Below are 18,981 nucleotides of genomic sequence, written 5' to 3' on the forward strand. Positions count from 1 at the left end.
GTCCAGGTGGTTTGTTCTAGTCATGAGGATGTAAGATAGAAGGGGATGTAGCTCAGTGGTAGAGTGTGTGCTTTGCATGTATGAGGTCCTGGGTTCAATCCCCAGGATCTCCATGTTTAACTTTACAAATTTATGAAATCATGGTCTAAAGGACAGAATGGAGGCCTTTTATTTTTCTGCATTTTGGCCATACGTCCACATACCAACACAGCTTCTGTAAAACTTCCTCCAGAGTGAAGATACTGAGAAACTCCATTTGCAGTGTTGCTATGTAAACATGGAGAAACTGAGACTTTACCAATCAATGACGCAGATACCAACATTTGATCCCCGGGTCCTTGCCTATTGTTCCCTGTTTCATCACGCCCCTATCACATGACTCTATCAATAATCAACCAACTCTCTGCTTTCTGTTGACACCAGCACGTGCATGCCCTGTGCATTTACATGAGAAGGCATTAGTGTGGACGTACTCCAAGACTCAGCAGAGTAATCAGGCTGTGCATGACTCCAGTCCACATGATTTTTGCTGACTAAAACTGCACTTAAGCATCTTTTCTCTGAAAACTGTAGCCCTGCTCAAGGGGGATGTAGCTCAGTGGTAGAGCGCTTGCTTTGCATGTAAGAGGCCCTGGGTTCAATCCCCAGCATCTCCACTGCCTGGCAGAAAGCACTGAGTGGTTTAACAGCAATAGTTTTATTCTGAACATAAAGCTTATATGTATGCCTTTAAGCACCCATCTGGTTAATTAACTAGTCAGTAGTTTTGTACATGTGTTAATTATATACAAATGTATTGTGAGCTGTAGCATCAGTTTTATTGCCACTATAGGCACCAGCACAATAGGAAAGTAAAAAGTCACGTAACCAGCAGCCTCATTCTCAGGACAATGCGTTCACCAACACCGATGATTTACAACATGTGACTTCCAAAGGAAATAGTTTTCCTGTTGTATATATAGAAGGTCTATCTTTGCTCACCTCCACAGATATATTGTTGCTGGTCTGGCTGCCAGCGCTGGTATGTCTGATGTACTGTTTATACTGCTGCAGACTGTCCAGCACTGCCTGTCGCAGCAGATCACCTCCTCTGGCTGCTCCTCTGATACAACCTTCACCTGGAATAGACCTCAGCTCCTCAACGCAGGAATGCAGCCTGGCCAAGTTACTGCGAACTTGCTGAAAATAGAAAGCGACAGGAACCGAAAAGGGGATAAAAGTGAGAGATAATGTGGATGACAAAAAGCAGCAACGGAACCAGGGGTGATATATAAAGTACAAGAGACAGCAATAATAAGAGGAAGATAATGTGTTTTCCATCGCTTTTAGAAATGTGTCACCTTCATCTATCTTACCACAAATGGCAGTAGACATTCCTGCTGCCTGCTGATGGCGTACAGGCTAAGTAGTGGTATCCTGCAGGGCCCGTCCAGGGTACAGGCCAGGGACAGGAAGTTGTCCAGAGCATCACAAAGCACCGTGCAGGTTTCTGACCACCAGGGTGGCAGAGCGTCCACAATCAGGACCCTGGCTGGTTGCCGTGGAAATGAGGACGACCAGAAAACCAAACTCCCAGAGTTGGAGGAAGCTGCTGGCCTCTTTCTGTTGTCCATAAGCACCTGGACATAAGAAACAAAGATGAACAACATGAAATGAAAAAACAGAACCGTGATGACACACCATTGCTGGGTTCTTACAGTCAACAAGACTTACTACAAAGCACATTATCTTTGTCCTAATCATCAGCACAACTCTACAAAGAAAATAACAAATTATCAAATAACTGGGCTACGTGGTCAATTAAGAAACCAGCTTATAAATAATTTGATTTTCAAATACCTCAGGTTTACTTCTGAGGAGGCGAATATGAAAAAGTGAGCACTGAATTAATTTTAGTTGAGGACCACAAAACACGCTATCTTGAGCTGAACATGATCGCTCAAGCCATCAAGACTTTATTACAAAGAGAGAACCCTTTGCGATGAATGAATTCATTCATATATATGGAAATTTGACGACTGTTAGCTTCATAATTTGCAGCGATCTTGCACCAGTGACAACAGGAGACACTGGCAGTGCTTCTGTCGAAATGCCACTGAAACAGAATGTTCTTATGATGCTTATTAAAAGTACATTTGCAAAATAAAATCGACAAAATCAAGCATACAGAGCACTGGATGTACCAATACTATTAATGTCTAATTTATAATGTAAATAAAACATAGCAGGAGGCAGTAAGTGGTTTTGTTAATCCACGAAACAATTACTCATCTATCACATTTGCTGGTGTTTTATGTAAATCAACTGACTGACTAACTGTTCAAGCACCTTTTTGCCGCTTCAGAAGCATCATCAGATAGAAAAAGGTCCATCTGTGTGGCTGTGGAAAGGCTGTGATGCATCAGTTGTTGTCAGAGGGTTAGAGAGGGGAAATCCCCACACTTTTAAGTCAATCGCTCCATCTGAAAGCCTTGTCATTATGGAATGCGTAACTGTATGACAATCTTTTTGTGTCACATCACTTGCTTCATTGCTGAAGGGAAATCCCTTACTAAGCAGCATCAGCGCCTCTCTTTTCGGACACACAGCTGTCCTGTTTCATTTCAGTTTCTCAGTGAGTAAGAATAGACAAGACCTCAGTGTGACGACACGACTGAAAAAGGGAAACAAAGCAACAATTATTTTACAGTTTCCACCAGAACAATTACACGTTTTTGTGGTGTTTGGTTATTTATATAAAGTCGTTTTGCAATATACAATCTACAGACAGCAGACTGAAATGTCGATTAAGCAAAGAGTCGATCAACTAAAAAGTTAAAGATTAACTATTAAAAATTGCTTGAGGCACTTTGCTATGTCTCAAACATAAGGATTTGTTTATATAAATGATATTTTGTGATTTTTTTTGTATCACTGTAAGCTGAATAACTTTGGGCAAAAGACTGTTGAATATACAAAACATACAATTGTGAAGATGTTACACTGGTGTCTGGAAAATCTTCCACTACTTGAGTTTGACATTTTATACAAAAAAAACCCCCTCATTAATAATGTAATAGTCATTCTTCGGAGCCCTGGACTTGACCATCTTTACATAAAATACATTAGACATCGTGTGTCCAACATTTGGGGACTCCACTTGTCGCAAAGACTCACAACTTTGCCTAGAAACGTCCTTTTGAATTTGTGTGACGAATAAAATTTCGTCTTTCTGTCATCACGTTGTCATAAATCTGTCAGTGAGCCTTCCTTACATCATTTGTCTCTGGAGGATTGGACAACAAATACACAAACACACACACAGTCACAAAGCCTGCTGATCGGAACAACAACCGAGGCAGCACCATAGCTGAGCTAAACAAGAAATGACAACACATCTTTTAGGAAAATGCTCGTAAGGTTGGGTTGCAATTATCAGGGCAAAAGCCTTTGACAAAGCCAATCATCCTCAATCAAAGGCCAGGATCTGAGGCCTCTCCATCAGCCAAGCTCTTCCTGAGACCCTGCTGCCTTGATCATAGGCTATTTTACCCAGTAAGACCCAATATAAAGAGCATATTGTGCAAATATGTGTTCTTTGATCTTGTTCCCTTCTCATCAGCTCTCCTCTTCCAAACCAAATCCTGTCCTCCTCACCACCCAGACAAACATCTTTCACCCGCACACCTTGATCTTGCATCATCTCTTAGCCTGCTCTCTCTACAAAGATAGAGAAAATGTAATCAGATTAGGCTCAGAAGCCAAAATAATATAGATTCTGCTTTCCCCACCTGTATCCTGGGTTGGTTTTTTATCAAGGAGGATTTCTTAACTTGCATAAGTGCATCTCATAAACAATATTTTTACACTACATCACAGTAAAACATGACTCTGTGTGCAATATGCAGAGCTGGGTAAAGCTCTTGAGTGTCAAAAATAAGAATATATTATAATAATATTTATACAGAATAGAGGTCATAAGTCCATTCTTTTGACAGAAACAGTATAATACATATTAAAGTTGTTGAAAACTACAAATACACACAATATTCTTAGCTGTGTTTTGTAAATTTAGCTAAGTGTAGCTAACTCAAGCTACGACACAGCTAGCTTTAGCTAACCGCTACCTTAGCTGGGTTAGCTTCCTTCTCCTTAAATGACTTCTTCTGGGACCGTTAGCAGTCGAGGTAGATGCGGAAGATTCGTCAAAGTGCCCCGAAAAGGATTTCACTAACAAAGCAAACAAAGTTGACCCATTAACTAAACAAACAGCCAACTTTGTTAACAGTTTCCTAGCTGGCAGGCTAACGCTAGCTGGCGCTAACCGTAAGCTAACTACCTGGAGCTGCCTCTGCTCTGAACAGCCAGAGATGGTCTATGAGTTAGAGGAAACACTCGGGACATATATAAATTTTTGTTTGTGTTGAATTTTGCAGATTAGGTCCAAAGTGTTTTACATGTGTTTATAAAGCAATTTGAATAAAAGCACTGTCATTAAATTCAGGGTTTAAAAAAAAAAAAAAAAGTCTTGTTCCATTTTCTCACCTGTCAGATTTTACTGCATTTAAAAAATAAATAAATGAATAAAATTATCTTACATCATCATAAACTTTGAATTTTGTACCATTGATAAGTGAATTGAAGACATGGCCTTGCACTCAAGGTAACTGATTTCAATATGAGGATCAAACTGATTGGATAAAATAAAAACAGTTAAAAAGTAATTATGTTAAAGAACAACAAGTCACTATGTTTACTATCCATCCATCCATTTTCTATACACCGCTTAATCCTCATTAGGGTCGCGGGGGGGCTGGAGTCTATCCCAGCCGACTTAGGGCGAAGGCAGGGGACACCCTGGACAGGTCGCCAGTCCATCGCAGGGCCACACTTAGAGACAGACAACCAAGCACACTCACATTCACACCTACAGACAATTTAGAATCACCAATTAACCTCAACATGTTTTTGGACTGTGTGGGAGGAAGCCGGAGAACCCGGAGAGAACCCACGCTGCACGGGGAGAACATGCAAACTCCACGCAGAAAGATTCCGGTGCCCCCACCGGGACGCGAACCGGCAAACTATGTTTACTATCTATTTCGAAATACAAAGCTCATTTAAAAACCATTCCACCTCCCCGTCCTGCTCCCGTGGGTTTATTTCTGTTCATCATTTTTAGATGCATTTAGAGAAAAATCCGTGAATCAATGGGAGGCCGGGTGCAGGGACAGAAAAAAGGAAATGTGTTCCTGATGGTCAGAGAACTTTATTCAAGTGCTTTCTAGTAGTCAGTGCCTTTGTGTATATGAATATGAGAGACCTTTGGGTTAAGATGTGAAGGGAAAATATAAGATTTCTGATGAAAGTGTGGATGCAGAGAGGTTTGTGGTGTGTGTTGGAGGAAAGGTGAATGCTGGGTGGTAAAATAAGAGCTGACTGATGCTTTCACACACACACACACACACACATACACACATACACACACACACACATACGCTACATGTAACTTTGCCAGGATGTATGAGATTGTCATGAAGAAATGTGACACATGCACGTCTGTTTAGGGTAGATAAGATGAGGTGAGTGTGTTTTTCTGAGATCTGCCAACTCTCTGCACCTGGCAAAACCGTTTTCTGACGAATATGTACCCAGTGGAAGTCGTGATTTCCTGAAAGCGCCGTATATATATGTGTGTGTGTGTGTGTCGGCAGCAGATCGGGGCTTAATGTCACCCACTGGGCGGTGGCTTCTTGAAAGAACTGGCAATTCTCCAGCTTGCATCCCTTCCTTCATTCCTCTCCTTTTTTTCCCCCCTCCTTTGGTTAAAGTCTTGATCTTGTCCCCTGCACACCTGCTTCTCTCATTTGCTTCTTCTTACACCTCCTCCTCTGCGTCCCACCTGGTCCAATGCTCAAAGCTCTAATTTTATCTTCACTCTATGTACATTTCGTTGCATGCAGGATGCACAGATTCCACAATAAGGATCCTCGCTGAGACAAATGTTGAGCATTCGGTCTCAAAAACGAAGGCCCATGTAAAAGGATTAGGTGCACTGATATGATTAGAGTTTAATCACACAGACACACACTTGCAAACACACACACACACACACATAATAAAACACACACATGAATCCTAATTTAGTTGTGGTGAACACACACACACTTCTAGGTCAATGGGAGCTTTGCAACAGTGTACTAATCCGCTGTGCCTTTTTGATTTACTCTGGGGGATTGGGGGTAAAAGTTTGCCCAGTAGTTTTATTTTGCACACTAGTTGCTTTTTTTTTTTACTCTACCGTTGGTTCTTAAGTACTAAATTTTACTTTCGGTTCAGTTTTTTTTTTTATTCTCCGAGCGATTGAGGTTAAATGAATGTTAAGTCGGTTGTGTTAAGTTGTTGCCTTGAGAAGTTTTGGTTAAATTCCTTAAGATTGGGAGAAGAGCATGAAATTAGAAAATCCCCACAGTGCAGCCAAACAGTTTGAGCTGAAGAGGGTCAGATGGAAGCTGATAGAAAACTTCTCCACTTGAGGTTTTAAAGAGTTGACGGTGCAGCTGGGTCCAATCTCATTATTGTTTCCGTTCCTCATCCTGTCCTTATTGAGGTCATTTATATCCTCTGATATATGCTTGTGAATAAAGCTTACAAACAATATGTCTTGAAGCAGTGGTTTGACACTTGGAAAACATGCTTTTTCATTTTCTTGTGGAGAGGAAAGTGAGAAGATTGATAACTTTGAATACAAAAGTAAAGCCAGCAGACATGTAGCTTAGCTTAGCATCAATTTAATTTGTGCAAAAGCAGAATTTTGCAGGGCAGTAATATGAATATTTCTATATGATTTAATCTGGCCGATACATTACTTATATATTTCAGTTTTTGGATTCTATGGATTTTTATTTTTTCCTATTTCCTGTTTCTTTTATAACATGATTCAATATAGGGATTTTGTATTATAGTAACCCATTACCAATATTACTCCTGCCATATTGGAAGAGATTATTTTGGATAAAATGATTTTAATTTGATTGTAAGCTTAACGTTTTGATGTATTCATGTAGCTGAGGTTTTCTGCAGATTGTACATTTCTGATGTTCTATGTGGCTAAATGCATACAGTCTGAAGAACTCACCAGCTGATGGCTGAGACTGCAAGATGAGATCAGATAAGATGGGATAAAATAAGACAAAATTACATAACATGAAACAAATGCAGTTTCAGGTGGAAAAGCAAGAAGACAAAGGTATGATTCATGGCTGAAATTAACATAAGTTACGAGCTAAAATAAGGCTATAGAGCAGGGGTGTCCAATCCTGGTCCTCCAGGGCCGCAATCCTGCATGTTTTAGATGTTTCCTTCTTCCAACACACCTGATTGGATCGTTATCAGGCTTCTGCAGAGCTTGATGATGAGCTGATGATTTGAATCAGGTGTGTTGGAAGAGGGACACATCTAAAACATGCAGGACTGTGACCCTCGAGGACCAGGATTGGACACCCCTGCTATAGAGCAGAAAAGTAATACTGACATTGATACTGCGATAATAAAGTAGTATTACACATGATGCATGCATGAAATGAAGTGGTGCACATTAAAATGAAATATTACACTTAACATTTACATGAGCAAACTACATCACATTAACATTACATTAAAGCAAAGGCGTTTTCTCTTCTTTGACCTGTGGAGTTACATTTTAAACACTAATATCATTGAATTGTGTTGCTTTTTGACTGAGCCAGACTATCTGTTTCCTCTTGTTTCCCGTCTTTGTGCTAAGCTAAGCTCCAAAAGCTGCTGGCTGTGGCTTCACATTGAACACACGGACATGAGAGAAGCACCAATCTTCTCTTCTGGTTATTACATGTTGACTGTAACCATAAAATCTAAACAGGTATTCAGTGTAAAAACACAGGCGTGCTTCAGCATGTTCCCGTGTTCTGCTCTGTCTAACAAGCTGGTTTAAAAGTAAACATTAACTGTGGAAATTGCTTTTTGCTTCTTATGACTAGTCGCATGGCTCTGCAGTCGGGGGCAACACAGTCTCACAATGAGGAATTAAACGGTAGAGAGGAGGTGATCACAGTTCTGATTTATTCATAGAGCGGCGGCTCTGATGACTGAGAATATGAAGACATCTGCTCAAAAGGCACAGCGGGGTGCTGTGTGCTGCCACTATAGAGCCACAAAATTCTACCTGACATGTGTAACACACGTGTAAGCCTGGCAAAATATGTGTGGAATAGGATTTACATCAAGCACCTGAAGGCATTTACCCTCAGGAGAAAGTGTGACTGACTCGGTGTTCTGCAAGAGAATGCCGTGTCTGAAAGTCTTATAGGACGTGCAACTTTTTGACTTCATAAATTATTTATCATCACTACTGGTGGATCTGAGGAGACACACTTTTTAGGTCATTAAAACATGATTTTTGTCTCTTGTCAACAGCTCTGACTCAGAAATACAAATAAGGACAAATCCTGCTGTTCTTTTATCCGCATTAGACCCGTTTCAGGCCGAATCAAATCCTATTGTTACCAAAGATCTGTTTGGGTCATAGTGTAATGATGTGTGTTATGGGAATTGCTGCTCTCGGAAGTGTGTGTGTGTGTTTTGGGCTTAGACATGCTGAGCATTAATTCTTTGAGCATCTGTGCTAATCTGGGTGGGAAAATGGTCTCACTGGAATGCTTTCTGGCCATATCTGTAGAGCACAAACCTGTTTACTGCGGTTTTTTCCCCACTGTGGTTTACTGCTACTGTTGAGCATGACAGACGAGGGAAGGGCAGAAGTAGCTAAAAGGATGGATGACTGTTTTGGTCAGCTCACGTATTTGCTGCTTTTACCTTAATGGACGTCCTTGAAAAAGCTGGAGGTGGAGCCTTTATGGCTTAATGGTCTGATGGAGGTTTTCTGTGACAAGGAGAACATCATCGTAAAATAACAGTTGATGTGAGCATGACCTGCTGATTTGTTCAATTTCATACATTTCATCTGTGTTCATAGAAACCAGCCCAGATGTTTCCCAAACATCTATCTTGTGCTAAACTTTCAGACCTTCATCACGCCCCACTAATATCTTATTGAGTGCCACTAAGTGCTGTTCTTATGCCTATGCATCCGCACATTTCCTCGATCTTTACATTAACCCCAAGGGTTTAGGAGTAATGACAGTTTGAGTCGATGCTGTAGTGAGGTCAGGGAGCACAAATCCCAGATTTGTAGGTCAGAAACTGCAGCTGGACTTGTAAAAAGGCAGCTAAGTTCACCCTATCGACTTAAAAGGTGAGAACATGTTCGTCCTGCAGTTTGTGTCCACTGACCCGAAAAGGCCAAATAATTTGTCAGCGCAAGTTAAAATGAGGTTTTCATGGCAGTTGGCTCAGTCAGCCTTTGTTTCTTGTGTCTTTCTTGGCTAGAATGTATTTTGGTTGATGAAAGACATGTGCAGCAGCAGTTAATTCTGCAACTCTCCACCTGCTCATTTGGCAAGTAACTGATACCATTCAAGCACCGCTCAATGTGATTATGCATTACATATCAATTGGGAATCTAATTTGTTCTTGAAAATCTGGGGACATTTCCCCTCTAATGAGATGATGGATGGGGAGCTTTGGCTGCTCTGCCACAAGAGAGGTTTTTATTCACTTTCAGAGGTGGACGGCAAGATAAAAGTAGATTTTCCTACCTTTTATATCTTACATTTTTTGACATTTCCAACAGGCAGATAATCTTCCATCCTACACCACAACACCCTCATAAAATCTGTTTCCAGTGTCATCTTAGCTCAGCTCCTGTTTCATTTCATCCGTGAGCCCAAAGGCTTTGTGTCGGCTGTGTGAGAATACGGCAGACAAAACAGATTGTCTTCCAAACAAAGGAAGCTCCTGACAATCTTGTGACTGCACCCTCATCAATAAGTCAGTGTTCATAATGTACCACATGAACAGGAGTGATGTTCTCTTGGGGAGGACTCCAGAGAGAGTCCTCGTGAACATGCATGACTCATCTTTTGACTGAACATAAACGTCTCCGGGGCTAGTTGTGTGAGTTAGATGACGTTACTCGGTTAGGTTCAGCGTCCTTGGTGTCTCATGGGTTCATTCATACTTATGGTCCAACCTCATGACTCGTTACATCACCAAAAAAAAGCAATGTGATGCCTTGAAAACTAACAACAAGTTGAAGATCATGTTGCTATTGTTTTAGCAGTATTCAGCAAAATAGTGCACATAAGAAATGACCGTCTGTCGGGGCCTACACCAAGTGGAAAACTACTAAAGCTACAGTCATCAACAGAAGTTACATAGACTTGAAAAGACCATGCATAAGGAGCAGTTTCCTCTAACTCCTACAGCTCTTCATTTTCCATAATGGAATGATCATGTTTTGGTTCTTTTCATAGATTTATTACAGGTTTTCTGGAACTATGACGAACTTTACTGGGTCAAAAATATACAAACAGCATTTTCACCTCCAGGCAGCCACAAGCTTCTGGTTGCATCTTTGACCCTCCTCTAGACAGAATTGGTGCAGTTCAACTAAATTTGTTGACGTTCTGACACGTAGTTCTTTCTACAGCACAGTCCACATGTTCTTGATGGGGTTTAAGTCAGGACTTTGGGGAGGCCAGTCTAAAACCTTAATTCTCGCCTGATTTAGCCATGTCTTAACCATTTCAAATGTGTGTTTTGGGTCATTACCTTGTTGGAACAACCAGCTGCATCCAAGCCACAACCTTCTGGCTGATGATTTTAGGTTTTTCTGAAGAATGTGGAAGTAATCTTCCTTCTTCATCATTCGGCTTTACTTTGAGTAAAGCACCAGATCCACTCACACCAAGCAGAGCATAATACTGCCACCACCATGCTTGATGGTAGACTTGGTATTCTTATGGGTAAGTGCATCACCTTCTCTCCTCCAAGCAGATTTCTGGTGGCCAAATAGTTTTATTTTTGTTTCATCTGATCACAGAACTTTTCTCTGGAAGGCCTTTTTTCTTTGTCAATGTGATCAGTAGCAAACGTTAAGACAAACAGTAAGACGCCGCTTCTAGAGGATAAGCTTCCTTCTTGACTGCGGACACTGATACTTAAGTTCCAACTCCTTCTAATTCATTGCAGACCTGCTTTTTGGTGATTATTGGTTGACTCTTGACCATCCTGACTAATTGTCTCTTAGCAGCAGGTAATAGCTTGTGCTTTCTTCCTGATCGAGGCAGTGGAAACTTTCATTTTTTTAATAACTGGGTACAAAAGCATGATATGAGCATAGATGTGCAGCATGTTAGTCAAATGGGTACAATCAGACTCCTGCCTTGTCGATATAGGCAACAATGGACATTGGTCTTCTTTGTGTCCTCCTGCCATATGTGCAATGCAGAGATGTCAGGAAACACTTCCTGCTCCTTTCTGCTCGGGGACAGTATGGACAGTATAGCTCTGTACAGTAACAGCACTACATGGTTCCATCTGATCTGTCGATGCGTCATGCGGCTCTCCAACAATCCACACTGTTGTTGTTCTTAACCATCTTTTTCACATTCAGAGCAGCAGCAGCAGCTACAGACTGGGCCAGCTGTGGTGGCGTGACACGTTAATGCCTTTAAGCTTGGGGATTTGGTCTCTTCATTTCCTTGTGAAGGGTCATACTGTAAGTCGCTGACCACTCACTGCAGGAAATAACATAAAATCCATTGATTGATGGGTTTGTTGATCAGTTCCCCTGACTTTGTGATTAATGGGCTACAAAATAGATTTTGCTTTTAATGAGACACAGATTCTGAGAAAAAGGTCTAGAGTGAGTCAAGACTAGCATTGAACAACAACTACAAACATCTTTAATTGTTTAAGGAATTTTTAAAATAACATCTTGTTGTCATTGCACAGCCTTGTGAAACAGTCACTTTGCATGTCACTACTCACACTGTATTAGACTAAAAAAACTCTTGAATCAGGTCACGTTATAGTCTTGTGTATAAGGTCGGATTTAATGTTCGATCGTTCTCGTCTTTGCTTGCACTTACTTGCATATATGAGGCAAAGGGTTTGACACCAGAGTACATCACGGTGGCGATGTCTCTGCTCTCCCTCTGCGTTTCCGTCAGCACACTGCCTTCCTCCGGGTTGAATAATGATCAGATCACTGTCATGTGTCTGTCAATTTATATATAGACCGCAGCATCCCGTGGGGGGGGTTCTTTGTTAACATAATCACCAATCTTGTTCTCCTGTTGATCAGAATTTCAAAATTCATGTCATGCGCATGCTATGTGTTTGCATATTGCCTAATGAGCAACCCCGCCAAGCACATGATTAGTTCATAAAGTCTGCATCTCAGTCTGCCGTTGGGTGATAATGAGTGACACTGTTTCTCGTGCGCAGGTTTCTGCCTTCAGGGTAGTGAACGGATATACTATATATACACTGGATTACACATGTAGTGCAACACTCTTAGTAGCAAGATGTTTTGTGATAGAAGTGGCATTTTAAATCAAATGATCTCAGCCTGATGTTAAAGTTACAGTATGCTGACACAGTTACCGTAGCTAGAAAATGAATAAAATTTGTCATTTAAAAGCGGCATGTATTTTAAAGTGAACACGAGCTCGGGAACAGCTAATTGCAAACGCTCGTCATCGCAGAATGATGAATAAGAAGCTCCTTGATTATTGAATTTGTAGGTGGGTTGAATGTCATGAAGGAAATCAGCTCGGAATTCAATCAAGTTAAGAGAACCTGTCAGATTTCCTTGAATATGGCAAAAATAAAACTAATACATCCATACACTGTAGGAAAGAAGAATCACTGTCAAGCTGCCATAGAGGAAAACCACATGCAGCATTCTCCCACAAGGTGCTTTTCGCTCTCTAGCTGCGCTTTGAAAAGTGAATATGAAAAATTTGTGGGAGGTGTTCCTTCTGTCCTGGAAAGATTAGGCGAAGCAAAAGAAATTAGAATTTAAAATGTCAAGGTGTTCATTTAACCTGCCTTCAGTCTCCTCCAGGTTCGTGAAGCATCCCTAAAATTACTTCTGCAGCCGAGGATTCTGAAGCAGAGGAACGTCTTTTTAAATCTCCCACCCACCTGGATTCATTCTTTTCAGGACACCACAGCCTGCATGGACACATGTTGAACTCAGATATGTTGCTTTTGTTCTCAAATTAAATGAATTTCTGATCATCTTCCACTAATTTAACTTGGATGTTTGAGCTTCATTGTGCGACGAGAGAACTTTTCTACATTCATCTGCTGAAGAGGGAAGCCAGTCACGCTTCAATGTGAGACTTTCTGACCTCGCAAGTGTTCAGAGAATGAAGCGAAATAGTCTGTGTCCATAAGTGGAACTTTACAAGTTAGAAGTAATTTGTATGTTCATTGATTCTGGATTTTTTAGTGGGAAGGATGTAAAAAGTGTCGAGGTCGATTGCATTGTGGAAAAACATATTAAGTGTAAGAGTTAGAAGTGTTTTATTTTGTCATGATCTCCTCCATTTTCTCTTTTCTTTCTTTGGATTCCCATCTCTCCACTGATTCTTTTCATCTCTCTTTATTTTTTATGCCGCTACATACATTTACATTTGCATTAAAGGGGGTTTACAACTCACCCAAAGTGAATCACAAAGAGCGAGGACGTGGGTAAAGCGATCTTCAGCGGGATCATGCCCTCCCTTTCGTCCTTGAGCCTTCCAACCGACCCAAATTCTTCCATTTCCGCCCCCGTCTCCTGCTCCTTCCCTTCACTCTTAAGTGCTCTTCTGAATCAAGGTGCTCTGGCAATTGCTCTGGCATGACAGTTTTTCACCCTAATCCTCAGACCTGTTGTCATGGAAATTGGGGCTCTCCAAACGGCTCCCCCGTTCACATGAAACATGAATGATGAATTTGAGTTGTGTGTGTGTCGCTTGTATGGATGTAAAGGGAGGTCAACAGGCGGATTTCAACAGTTAATCACTCTTTCTGTCATTTCTTCACAAGAGAGAGAGAAGGGGGGGAAAAAAAAGGAAAGAAGAAGAAAACCATGCAGTGAATGGAGACTGGAAGGTAGAAAATCTGCCCAAACGCAGGATTGCATTCATTGGGTTTGCTGACAGGGCTGGTGGGTTTGCCTAATTGCTTTGGGCTCAAAACTGCTCAATCCACAAAGAAAATCTAGACTAGGCGCTTCAAAATAGACGGAGCTGAATGCTTTAGCCCCCATTGGTGCTGATGTGGATTGGACAGTTTTAATAAGCGTGCTCAACTGGAATATGGAGAGTGAGTGTGGAGAGATAAGAGCGATTCAGCTGATTTATTCTTTCTAAATTCTCATCACATGTTGCGCGAGATTTACTTTTTCTTCAGTATTTCCTTTTCTTCAGTTCTAATCATTGATTCTAGTTGTGTTTGGCGGATAATTAAATTCACAGACATATTAAATTTAGCCCAATTATTCAACTTATTTTGTCTTTGACCGTATTTACAATATAATGTTAGCAATGTTAAGTAACAATTATGACTAATTCAGGTGTTCACTTCAACTTAAATTACACTTTTATCCTCACATTGCTTGTTTTGTCTCATTAATCATTAATGACTTATATAGAAAACCAAAATAACACAGTATAGCTTCCAAAAATCAACATAGGACAATAGTTAAATTTGCTTTTACACACAAAAATACTGCAAAAAAAAAGTCTTATTCATGCCAGCAAAGCAAACTAAATGAATATACAATGAGTTAAACTGACAGACAGAGAGCGAGCGAGGTGGAAAATACCGAATATGTTTCTTTGCATTTATTAATGAGAGTGCTCATTTTTGCTCTTGATTAGCGGTGGATGAAGCATGTCATAATGGACTACATTATGTCGCGCAGTCGTCAATGTTAATCAAGCGCTGAGAGGTTCAGTAGGTCCGTTGCCATAGAAACCGAAAATGAATGGACCAAATCACTTGATTGGACATGTAGTTGTTTCAGTCATTAATGGAGAACTAATAGGGCACTTTGTCTTAATTACAGGAACATGGAAATCAGTGTGAGTATCGAAGTGTGTGTGTGTGTGTGTGTGAATGGGTGGGTGGTTGTGCAATCCCATAATTTTTCAATAAAACAAACAGGCTACATTTAATCTTTGTCTTTTTTTTTTGTTGCTTTTTGACGTAAATAACTTCCAGTGCTGCAGGAGAGACAGTGTGTACAGCCAATGACGACACATATCCAGTGGTGTAGGAAGTATTCACATCTTTTATGTAAGTAAAAGTACTAAAATCAAACCATGAAAGTATTCTATTACAAGTTAAAGAAGTACTTCAGAAATATTGCGCAAGTAAAAGTGTGTATTATTACAAAAAATGTTAAAAATGTATTAAAAGTAAATAAAAAAGGTGAAAATCTGGGTGCCAGAAAAAAAAAAGATTTAAAAAAATGTAAAGAACAACAACAAAATCTGGCAAGTATCCACGCAATAATTACATGTTTAGCTAATTTAAATACAGTAACTATCATTGATTGAGTTTCTGGTTTTGTTTTGTTATTGTGATTCATCCTTGTGTTTCCTTTTTTGTGTCTCTGTTTGTGTCTTTCACTTACTTCCTGCTTTATTTTGAAATTGCCTCTCCTTGCGTGTCGCTAGTTCTTTACTTCTGTTTGTCCCTCTTTTCCCTCCCTTTTGATTGGCCTGCTCAGTTTCACCTGGGTCTTGTCTCCCTAATCAGTTCTGAGTGTTTAAACCAGGGGTGTCCAATCCTGGTCCTTGAGGGCCACAGTCCTGCATGTTGTGATGTTTCCTTCTTCCAACGCACCTGATTCAAATGATCTGCTCATCATCAAGCTCTGCAGAAGCCTGATAACGATCCTGATCATTTGAATCAGGTGTGTTGGAAGAAGGAAACATCTACAACATGCAGGACTGTGGCCCTCGAGGACCAGGATTGGACACCCCTGGTTTAAATAGTCTTAGTGAGGCAGATGCTCTGTTTGCTTCCCACTTCCTGTTCACCTGCATCTGGTTTGTACATTTCATTTTCTGAACCTTTTCTCTCATCCTTGTTTCAGTTCATGCCATGCTTTTATTACCTTTCTGGATTTTTGGTTCACTTCTGCTCGCTCCCCATGCTTTGATTTTATCTGGTCTGTGGGTTGTTCTTTGTGCCGCTTAAAGTTTGCTTTTGATCGTCTGCATTTGAGTCCCGAACTCACCAACTTACAACAGTGAGCTTTGTGGTCATGATCTTTTTTTAGTTTATTTTTTTTTGAACTCACCAACTTACAACAGTGAGCTTTGTGGTCATGATCTTTTTTTAGTTTATTTTTTTTTTTTGATGTGGACATTTTAGGCTGTTTCTGTGATTTTTAAACTGAATTTATTTGTTTGTCAACATACAAATTAATCTTTTATTTTTTCTGGAATATTACAAGATATTATTTGTAATTTGACAAAAAGTGAAAATCTGTAAAATAACAGATTTTTTCCCTTTTAAATGGCGGCAAATATCTGCAAAATAATATTTTTTTCCTGATGGAAAAACAGTAATAATAATAGTAATAATAATAATAATAATAAACAACCTTACAGTCAAACTTTTAAAAACAACAAATTACCATTTAGAAAAATGCATATTTTTTAAGTGGCTATTATTCATATTTTTGGGCTTTTTACATTTTTATTTTTTTTTTAAAGATAACACCTAAATGCTTTCTGTGATTTTACTCAATATTTATAATTTGACAAAAAGAGAAAATGTGAAAAAAATAGTTAAAAAATTCTTAACCCATTAAAAAAAAAAATCAAATACCAACAAATGTAAAATAATATTTTTTGCAGATTTAAACACAGTAAAATTAATGTAACCTTATCGTCAAATGCTGTAAAAAATAAAATTACAAATTAAAAATACAGATTTTTGGTGTGAATGGTATTCATATTTTTAGCTTTTTTAATTTTAAATAATTTCTTTCATAGTGAACATGTAAATTATTTATTTATTTATTTATTTATTTTTCACATGATCATGATTGTACTCATTACCTAGATTTTAGCTAAAATGGATAAATCTGCAAAATTGGCACAAAAAAACACAGTTAAAACTTTAGACTGAGGAACAAAGTGAAAACTTTCACAAAACTGACCAAACTTGGGTTCTTTCAGTGATCATTTATTAACCTGGAGCTCAGTTCTGCAGCCTCATAGGTGTCTTATGAATGTGTGAACTCTTCTCTTCAGTAGGATGACTATGCAGGAATCAGCAGCACTAACTCATTGCACAGATTAAATGTAGTATAAATTTCTCAATATATAATCGTACTCCCTTGCACACCTAATTCCACATTTTCCATAAAAATCAGTCATGCATTCCTCTATAGCTTGTTTATTTTCTTTGCTCGCGGTGCAGACGTTCCCTCTAATGAGTCATGCCATCTCCAGTGAACTTTGTTCTCCCCGATGTGTCTCAAATATTATCTCAGCTGTGTGCTATTAGCGCTGTCATATGATGATGTTGTTGTCCTGCTTGCAGCCTTTGATTTCTGTCAAGTGGAGCCTCTTCGTTCTGATCACCTCTTGACGAACCCTGTGGTCCGTTTCACGTCACAAACCGTCATCTGCCCAGCCGGAAGCTTTTCTCTCTTTGCGTCTGTTTGCGAGTTGAAAGGAGATGCAGACGATCATATGACACATGTGTGAGGCTGCTCATGACTTGATAACGAGACGGCTTATCTAATTTTACGTAACCGTTCGTGTGCAGCTCAAAAACAAGCTGTTTTCTGTGCATCAGTTCATCATCGTCTCCATAACAGGCTGCTTCCTGCCTGCCATTTCCTCCATTAGTGTTAATGGTTGAAGCAAGCCTGTTGCTTCAATGTAAACTCAGGTCAGTAAAGACTTGGATGTCAGCTGAGCAGCTCTCCCCATCCATCACTTATGAAATCAGCAAAGCGAGAGCGACTTCAAGTTATCATCTGCTGCAGATTTTCAGTCGGGAGCAAAGTGATCCGCTGGATTATTTCAGTGTCAGATTTGCTTTATCAGCTAAGCATTAGTGATACGCCAGGATTTGTGGAATAGGCATAAAAACATCCATATTTTCTTGTAAATTCTGTACTTACTGCGGTACGCTCACAGCAGATGCCTCCTCTAAAGAGCTGATTGCGGGAAAAAACCACCATAATCATGTTGGCTTCACTTGCTTGCAGAATACAGAAAACATGAGGTTTAATGTACAGTTTGATGCCAGGTACAGTCTCTGATTAAAGCTCAGCGAACTGATTTCAAGCCATGCAAAATGCTGCTTTCCTTCACCGTGTACAGTGGGATTGTTGTGCTGTTTGTTAATCAGAACATTTACTCCTTTTATGTAATTTTTTGGCATACCTGAGTGGAAAAACTTGCAACAGAACTTTAAGGCCAGAGTGCATGTGAAGGGTAACATCCTGTAGTTTCTAAAATGCACAAAAAACAGCCTAAGATGCATCAGTGCAAACTCTAAATGTGTTTTTATTGTCTTTGTCTATAATGAATCATATTTGAACAACAATAACTAAGACATGGTTTGTGCTACAGCTACACAAATCACCTCTCACCTTATAAATACTGTCAACAGCATCTGGATGTGATTCCAGTAACCTTATGGGAGTCGTGAGCTGTTTACTTTGTGGAGTCATCGGTGTCTCTACAAATAGCTACATTTTGCTTTTACTCGTTTTTGTGACGCTGGAGGTCACACTGGAGCACACTGATGACCATCACTCAGATGTTATTGAACTGTGCTGCTGCTGATTTACTCCGTGCATTCAGCTGTATAAAAGGAACAACTTATGAAATATCATGGCTAAATGCAACCAAACTGCCCATACATACCACCATTGGAAAGGGAAAGAGTGGCTCCGATTGTGTGTGACTGATGTGTTGACAGCTTTTTGTTGTTGTCCCTCCAAGCTGGGTGCACTTGCTGTATTACATTCTGGGGTAAAAGAACTAAACAGAAAAAGGACGGGACGCTTTTATATCGTAGGCAGCA

General features: G+C 39.9%; 1 protein-coding gene and 2 non-coding genes across 3 annotated transcripts in view; 2 read left to right on the forward strand and 1 right to left on the reverse strand.

The window, feature by feature from the left end:
* The window catches only part of m1ap (meiosis 1 associated protein), a 49,012-nt gene extending 47,399 nt beyond the window's left edge, over positions 1 to 1,613 (reverse strand). Inside the window, exons 1-2 of the mRNA XM_008286883.1 lie at positions 1,356 to 1,613; positions 982 to 1,179 (exon numbers count right to left, since the gene is read on the reverse strand). Coding sequence (XP_008285105.1) covers positions 982 to 1,179; positions 1,356 to 1,613 — 456 coding nt within the window. The remainder of the gene's footprint in view (positions 1 to 981; positions 1,180 to 1,355) is intronic.
* trnaa-ugc (transfer RNA alanine (anticodon UGC)) lies at positions 42 to 113 on the forward strand. Its single transcript has one exon. It is a non-coding gene; the product is annotated as a tRNA-Ala (tRNA).
* Positions 585 to 656, forward strand: trnaa-ugc (transfer RNA alanine (anticodon UGC)). The gene has a single exon. It is a non-coding gene; the product is annotated as a tRNA-Ala (tRNA).
* Positions 1,614 to 18,981: the final 17,368 nt, after the last annotated feature.

The sequence above is a fragment of the Stegastes partitus genome, unplaced genomic scaffold, assembly GCF_000690725.1.
Source record: "Stegastes partitus isolate 25-593 unplaced genomic scaffold, Stegastes_partitus-1.0.2 Scaffold474, whole genome shotgun sequence".
In the NCBI taxonomy this organism is placed as follows: Eukaryota; Metazoa; Chordata; class Actinopteri; family Pomacentridae; genus Stegastes; species Stegastes partitus.